Raw genomic sequence first — 8,611 nt, forward strand, 5'->3', positions numbered from 1 at the left:
GCCATGTGCATTCTGCCAGTTACAGCGTCGCCTGACACGCATACGTACCTTTAGCGCTAGGACAGGAATTGCACCAGGTCCATGATCTAGCGCCTGTTTGCTTTAGATGCTATTTGATGCGCAACTCGAGTTAATTGGGTATGCGTATCATTATTATTCAACACAAAAAACTAATAAAACCGAACCACCGGCGAGATGCTAGTGGTCGAAAAAGGTAGCATCAAGTACCTCACGAACCGGCTGAAGTAGAAGAAGGAGAAGGTACAGTGGCGGCTGAGAAAAGAATGGCAGCTCTAGGGTTTTTTGCTTGGAGAAGGGAGAGAGTTTTTTTCAGAGAGAGAAAGTACTCCGTAAACTAATATAGAACATATACATGCACTTTACATTATAAATTACAGTAATTAACACTACTGTAACAATATAATTAAGTCACTTTGATGCCAGATCCACCACCAGATAAATAGTTTCAATGTATTGAATCGAATCTACCAGCAATAAAGTGTAATATCTCATCTTCACTGAATGGCCAAAATAAGATTTCACGATTTACACTTACTTTGAACAGAAATGAGTAACGAGGAATTGTTTGGACAAAATTTTGGCGGATAAGAGGAAAATTTTCATATTTGAATTTAGAGTATAATAATAGCCCCGAGCGAAAATATGAAACACTGAATCATTAGAATAGCTACCTCGTTCAGCATCATTTAAACCTCATAAAAGAAACTAAACACTACAAAAACTAAACCTTGACTTTCTTTAAGAATAAAAAACTTATAATTTTTCCCCACTATTGGTAGCTTTCTCCAGTTGTAATGGTAATTTGCCATAGATGGTTGTCACTCAACATACTTATATTTGTGAAAGATCTTGGATAGAAATAACTAAATGCTATCGAGTAAGAAGACTATAGGATGGTAATTCTTCAAGCCGGGTCACGTCATCTTGTAAAAGCTCTCTTTCCAGTTGACGACGTGTTGATTTCATCACAGCCTGTATAAGGGAGAAAAACATATATTTATATTTATTAAATTAATAACGAAAAGTTTTGAATAAAAATATTTATGAGGAAATGCATTAAACGTAGTTTAAATACTTTTCAACCCATTCAACCCATTTCCCTTTGAGGTAAATTATGTGATTTGACATGTTTGAAATTGATGAAACACAAATGAAACCATTCTAAATGGGTCAAATTTTCCACTTTGGATAGTAGTAGTCTTATATAGCAACCCACATTAGAGTTCACTAAGGGCATACAGAAAATGCCTTTACGTAGTTAATGGAAAATATTCACTACAAAGAAAGTGCAACTACCGATTGTACATACATTGAAATCCATGTAGGATGCGTGCATGGAAAGCCATTGATGATCCATTAGCTTGAAAGTGATGCAATACAGAAGGTCAAATGCTGATTGATTTTCTGTTAGTATAGTAAATAAAATGTGATTAAGTTAGTTACTGAAATGATAAATGTAACAACAAAACTAATAAAGGGTCTGGAACTATGGATTTTCCAACAATAAAATGTTGGAAAATATTGGATAAAAAGAATTATCTTAATGATGTTTATTTGTCACAAAGTATTTAGAAGAAATTATTGTCACTAGTGCCTTGCTGGTGTGTTTAATTTTAAAACATTCATCGTTTAAAAAAATTAGAAGAAATTATTAGAGAATAAAGGAACTAAGAAGACATTTATTTCTTATTCTTACTTCCATTATGTGCCAGTTAAAGTAAGATGTATGAGTGTACATACCTGAAAGAAATTTCAGGAAGGTTGCTCCAACAAAAGTTCGCGGTTTTACTGTGCAGTTGAAACACTATTAATATGCATAAGGATTAAAGTTCTAAATTAAACTCTTCTGAAATCCAGCTTAACAGCAAAAACAACAGAACAAACATTAATGTGAGGGAACTTGACTCAAAATGTAATGGGTCGATAAGATAATTCATTACTTGACCTAGTTTGTTGTTTATCCTAAGGGTATATATAGGAGAAAATGTACAATTTGAGAGATTGAATGTAGTACAAAATACAATTTGGATGGCTTTTTTCGTCTCCTTTAAATTTACTTAACAACTTAACAATTTAGTGTATTTGACCCATTAAAGATCATACAAAATCAAAATCAACTTAGTCATAAGTCAGTGGGTCTAAATGAGGACGTCAACTAATTACTTAACTAATACTCTCTCCGTCTCAATTCTATGGTCCGTTATTCCTTCTGGGATGTCCCAAATTAATTGTCCACTTCCACTTCCATAAATGGAAAAGAATAATGTGATAAAAGTTCTTTTGTGCCCTACTTTATACATATATGACAAAATGATAAGTAAAAAGTAAGGGATAAGACGGGAAAATTAACAAAAAAGTACATGTGACAGTCACTTTTTCTTAAACTATGTGTTTTTTGTCTGGGAAGAATTGATTTGGGACGGAGGGAGTAGAACATAACATGACCTATAAAAACTGGGAAACCAGAATCTACAATCTACAATCTACCAGTTTCATTAAAAGCTGCAGAATAGGAATGAAAGGAAGATAATTGATTGATTGATTGATTACGCATCAGAATAGTTAATAACAAGAGCGTGCATAAGATATATAGTCCAGTTGTAAAAATTGATAGTATACAAAATAATCGAACCTGCTTCAAGGTCAAGCATCTGAATAAGCATGAATGTGATGTTTACACCAGCTACAGCAAAAGGATATTCCCACATTGCCCTCTCACCCTCCTGCTTTCGAAGAAGATCTTGAAAAGATTTCTGCATAAAATAGTTCGGCCTCAGTTCATGTTTCAAGCAAAGCCTATGAACATTATAGGTTGTATGTTCTACTTGTCGTAGTATTTCCACACAAACCGTCAGCAGTCTTAAAACTTAATATCCTTTTATGTGTTTGTAATAAATCTAGAAGTTTCATGCAACTTTGTCTTTTATAGATGTACCTTAAAAGATTTATTTAAACCATTACTGCCTTTTCTATGAGTCACAGACTCGTTTATTCCTTAACATGTCAAGAATATAAACTCGTTTATACCTTAACTTGTTTGTTAATGCACACAGACTCGTATAATACTTAGCTTGTTTGATCAAGCATAATTAAAGAAATTAACAAATATGTTTGGTCAACAGGAACCACTTTAGAGATGGCAAGATAATATATTTTATCCTATCATACTTAAACACGTCTCAAGATTTTCACATTTATTTTCCACATACACGCATATACAAGACAAGGACATTTACACATACATACATACATACATACATACATAAAAAGAGAAGAACGTACCGGAAAGTTCTTAGCGAAATACAGTAAGTTCTCCAACGATATGTACCCACCACCCCTATCAAATAACTCCAGGGTTTATAAACAATTGATGTAATAACCGCTTTAAAGAAGAAACATAATACTTTTTTTTTACCTAAAATCCGTGGAAGGATCCTTCCCTTGCCAACCCATTTCCTTCCACTGCTCAGAAATTAGATCACGCAGTTCCTCTTCTGGAAAGGCAGCTTTCCACAATGCCCTTAATGCTTCCTACAACAACAAATTGGAATTAACAAACAACTATCCCCTTCCATTTATTAGACATTTACACTTCTGTATATGTTAACATGCTAAATAGACTATCACTAGAACATGTGTAGACTACTGATTCATGCATATACATACCCGATGCTCTTGAATCGAACCATCATAGGCGACATCCAAACGGTTTTGTAGCCTTTGTAGGGAATCCTCCTAACCAACATTAAAGAAACATCGATTCTTAAGGCTACATCTACACTGCACTAGATAAAGTTGCACTAGGTGAAGTTTAACAATACCTGCGCAGGTGTTAGGTCAAATGATGGGCGAGAGTCGCCTTCTTTTCTCTGTACACAAACGCATGAAAGACTTCTACCAAGCCACGCTGTTGAGCCCGCAACAACCTCATCTATGAACAGGGAACAAGTCTTTCAACTTATCAGATATCAACAACACTACCGAAAACACTAATGATATATTCTAATATTTTAATATTCATCATTAATTAATAAATTAGCAACAAACAACTAAACAATACTATCTTACTATGGCTACAAAAATAGAAACACTTACTAATATCACTTCACTTCCTAACTGAACATACTAATTTACCAAAAATTAACTACTCTAATAACATTATAAGCTACAATATAGTGAAACATGATCTATAAACCCTAGACAAAACCTATGGCTCAAAGCTAATTTTAATCGATCCATACAGATCGAATCCAATCGTCTATATCTATATAACAATCATAATCATTATCAAAATAAATATTAATCAATGTAAATATTACAACAAAAAGTAATCAGATTAGATACAGCTATTGAGTTTGAATTTAATATTAATATTAATATTAATTACCTGAAGATGCATGACATGTACTATTTCGATCGAGATTATGAGAAATCCTTCGAACTGCTACAAATGATCCTCCATCGTCTTCCATTATTAAACCATAAACTAATGCGCAGTATTACACACACTAATTAATTAATTAATTGAGGTTTCATTCGATCATCACTGAGCAAATTGATTTACCGGCGCTGCAGAATATGAATTTGAAAAAATGAAAATGGATTTAGGAAATTGGAACTGAAATTAATTAATAAAAATGTACTTATTTATAATTTGAATTTGAATTGAGAGATAGTGATATATTTATAGATAGGTCAACTAAATATTGACTGTTTATTTATCGTCACTTGCTTACTCGATTCAAAATCTCTCTTTTTCCTTTTGAAAAAAAATAAATAAAAAAATTAATTGTTTAACTTCAAAGGAAAAAAAAAAAACAAAACAAAACAAAACAAAAACTTTTATAAAATGAAAGAGTTCATAAAAAAAGATGAAAAACCTTTAAAACATACAAATTAAAAAATAATTGAGCTAAACATAACTAACAACCTAAAACAAAGAGCTCACAACACTACATAACAATCCAAACAAAGCTGATAAACGAAAATTGTTTAACTTTTAAAAGCTAACTAGTGAAGCGACCCGTAAAATTACGGGTTTGTTTAAACGAAACAGTTTAATAATATATTTTAAGTATTAAGCAAATGTAAATGCTAAAGTTATTTACTTAATGACCCGTGGAATAATGAATTCCGACTAAGAAACTTGTCGTTATTTTTATAAATATATCGATGTACTTAACTTAGTCAGAATAAATGAACTACCTTGATGTACTTAACTTTGTCATAAAAGCCTATATTACAACCTTTTTATTGAGACACGTATTTCGCATACATATGTAACGTAACTAATCTCGTAAAAAGCACCCGTATTTGAATAATAATATTATAATAATTATAATTATAATTATAATTATAATTATAATTATAATTATAATTATAATTATTATAAAGTTTGTTTAAAAATTAAGTATTTATATATTTAATAATAATTATTAGTAGTAACAAATGCTTCTTGATAAATTTTTAAAAGTTAAAATACAATTATTATATGAAGGTTGTACAATATACTTCAAAGTTTGTACACATGTTTATGAGATGATTTGTAAAAGATTGTACTTAAAGCTTTTTTTTTTTTGGTAAGCGAGGAAACCTTACTATGAACGAGTACATTGGCTCCCCCATAGAAGATAAAACCTCGGGTAATCAAGCCCCCGAGCGCGAGACATGGTATCGGGTGAATTCAGTATTATGTGCACCCTCTAGTCACACTCCCTTTTTAAACAATTTGGCAAAGCCAATAATTGAACCCGAATGGTGTGCTTCATTGGGCAACTAGGTGGCCACTCAGGCAAACATGCGTGGTTAATTGTACTTAAAGTTTATACATATGGTCATGTGAGTGTTTTATCATAAGATTGTACATAATGTTTCAAATATTATGGAAAAAGGGGGACGGTACCCCCGAAAAAAAAATGTTTCAAATATTGTACATATGACCGTGATGGTGTTTTAACATAAGGTTGTACATAATATTTCAAATATGTACATCTGTAACAACCCAACCCGATAACCGACCATAAACAGTCCCAAAAAAAATATTTAAAGCTGCTGGACAGGGGAGTGCGCGGCGCGCATCCCCTGTAGTGCGCGGCGCGCACAGAGCACTCCAGCTTCTGTCCGAACTGTTTTTAACACACAAAAAGATGGACCACTTCCCGACATTTTTAGACCGAACGCTTTTCACAACAAACTTATATATGTAAAACTAACACGAATCAAACATAAAAATGATGTTTTACAAGCGGAGCCCACACGACCCAAAATACAAGTTTAATACAAGTTTAGAGTTTCGACCACCAAAAAGTTTAAGTTCTAAACTACACAATGAGCATGGCGTTTGGGATTAAACTACCCAACTACCGGTCAAACTCCAAGAGCTACTAAAGCCAAAAGCGTCCCCTAGCATCAAGCGGGATCTCTAGTCCAATACGATGCCCTTACCCTTGTCCAAAACCGAACCTATAAATGGTAAACAACGAGAGGGTAAGCAAAGCTTAGTGAATGCAATAATTATACGAATACATATATAATTATACCTACTTGCATACACTTACACAAACCGCAAACATGCTAGCAACACAATTAGCTTATCGTCACATTAACAAGCTATAATCTCCAATACCACAAGCTAGCAACAACCGCATAATAATATAACTCGAAATGATATAATATGCTTACAACACAAGTAACCATGGTCGACCAATAGTACAAGGGAACGGTGCTCGCGAAAACGCCATCGGTGTTCATAACATCCATTAGGGCACTTAACACCTCGCACCACTAACCCCTAGGGTGGCACCTTAACACCTCGGCACATCACCCCGAGTGGCATCTTAACACCTCAATGCAACACTCATTATTTTACGGAGTGGTGTCTTAACACCTCGACACTACACTCCTAGGTGGCATCTTAACACCTCGATGCTACACCCGAGTGGCATCTTAACACCTCGATGCTACACCCTTCACGTGAAACGTGGTGTCTTAACACCTCGACACTACACCTTTCACGCTACAACAAATAGATATATTATATACATACGCATATAATTATTCCACTCACCTTAACAATTAGATGACGATTTCAACCTCCACAAGCTTCAAAGCAAAGTACCTAATATAATAAGTACTTGATCAACACACAAGCTAAGTGAACTCAATACTAACACTTACACATGAGCATTTAATGACTTAATGTATTAAATCGCCCATTTATACCAAAACCGTCCAATTAAAGTCAAGACCACCACTAATCACTTAAAAGCTAGTGATTAAGGTCCAACAACACCAACTAATACATAATTAGGGTAATTCATACCCATCTTTTCAAACTAGGTCAATTTATTACCCAAATAACCATTTTAAGACAACACACCCATTTCGGGTCATCCACTAACTAACCAACACCCATTTACTAAATAACTAGGTGTGTTAGCAATTAACTCACCAATTAGGGTTCATAAACATCATTTAATACCTTGAAACCCTAGACTAGTCACCAATTAGTATTCAAGACTCAATTTTACCCAAGAACACCCAAAATCACCAATAATGGGTTTTGTGTTCATCATTTACTCAAACCCTAACCCTTACACTAAATCAAAGTAAGGAAAATAAAATTAGAACATACCACAACTACCACAACGAAGCTAGAGATAAGATGAACGACTTTAATGCTTGAACTTTAACCCAAAACAAGCTCCTTCCTCTTGGATTTAAGCTTTCTCTCTCAAAAATCACAATCTCTCTCTAGAATTAAAGCTAAAGTGATAAGGTTGTTGATAATGGAGTAATGGTGCTCCACAAACTGAACTATCTGTCTTTAACCCGTCCATAAGTGAATTTACTGAAATGCCCATCAAAATATCTGATTTAAAAAGCTGGAACCCGGCTACAGTAAGGGTGCGCGGCGCGCTCCCTTTAGTGTGCGCGGCGCGCACTAGGCTCAGTTCACTCAGTGACTTCTGTTTAACTGCACAACATCACCCACACTCTATGTAACATATTTACACTGCTGTACAAACTGATTAGGGTCTTACAACTCTCCCCCACTTATTCGGATTGCGTCCTCGCAATCCAAGCCGCATGACAAGAGGGAATATATACCAACACGAACTCTTCGGGCTCCCAAGTAAACTCGGAACCTATACTTCGACGCCATTGGACTTTAAAAGTCCTCACCTCTTTATTTCTCAATTTCTTAACCTTTTCATCGAGTATAGCAACCGGCTCCTCAACATACTCCAACTTGTTATTTAGCTCAATCTCGTCTAACGACACCCAAGATGAATCATCCGCAAGACACTTACGGAGATGGGAAACATGAAAGGTATTATGGATCCTCGCAAGTTCTTCGGGTAATTCCAAACGATACGCGACTTCACCAACACGAGCTAAAACTTTAAAGGGACCAATAAACCGAGGAGCTAACTTTCCCCGTTTTCGAAATCGAATAATACCCTTCCATGGCGAAACCTTAAGCATCACCATATCGCCTTCTTGAAATTCGATCGTTCGTCTACGTTTGTCGGCATACGACTTTTGTCTATCTTGAGCCTTTCTCAAATGTTCCCGAATAATATCAATC

At 34.6% G+C, this 8,611-nt stretch overlaps 1 protein-coding gene across 1 annotated transcript; it reads right to left on the reverse strand.

Annotated features, from left to right (window-relative positions):
- Positions 1–655: 655 nt before the first annotated feature.
- On the reverse strand, positions 656–4,541 carry LOC139843705 (uncharacterized). Its single transcript, XM_071833849.1, has 9 exons — positions 4,409–4,541; positions 3,843–3,952; positions 3,688–3,756; positions 3,437–3,552; positions 3,304–3,358; positions 2,654–2,774; positions 1,762–1,809; positions 1,331–1,425; positions 656–993 (listed from the first exon to the last, which is right to left on the reverse strand). The coding sequence occupies exons 1-9, from the start codon at positions 4,491–4,493 to the stop codon at positions 892–894; spliced, it is 801 nt and encodes a 266-aa protein (XP_071689950.1). The 5' UTR covers positions 4,494–4,541; the 3' UTR covers positions 656–891.
- Between the last annotated feature and the right edge of the window lie 4,070 nt (positions 4,542–8,611).

This window comes from Rutidosis leptorrhynchoides, chromosome 4, assembly GCF_046630445.1.
Source record: "Rutidosis leptorrhynchoides isolate AG116_Rl617_1_P2 chromosome 4, CSIRO_AGI_Rlap_v1, whole genome shotgun sequence".
NCBI lineage: Eukaryota > Viridiplantae > Streptophyta > Magnoliopsida > Asterales > Asteraceae > Rutidosis > Rutidosis leptorrhynchoides.

Coding starts and splice junctions, on each gene's coding strand:
- LOC139843705 (XM_071833849.1), bottom strand. CDS start 4,493: ATGGAAGACGATGGAGGATCATTTGTAGCAGTTCGAAGGATTTCTCAT. Junction 3,553..3,687: donor GTTCGATTCAAGAGCATCGG/GTATGTATATGC, acceptor TTGTTGTTGTAG/GAAGCATTAAGGGCATTGTG. Junction 2,775..3,303: donor ATTTCGCTAAGAACTTTCCG/GTACGTTCTTCT, acceptor TATTTTATGCAG/AAATCTTTTCAAGATCTTCT.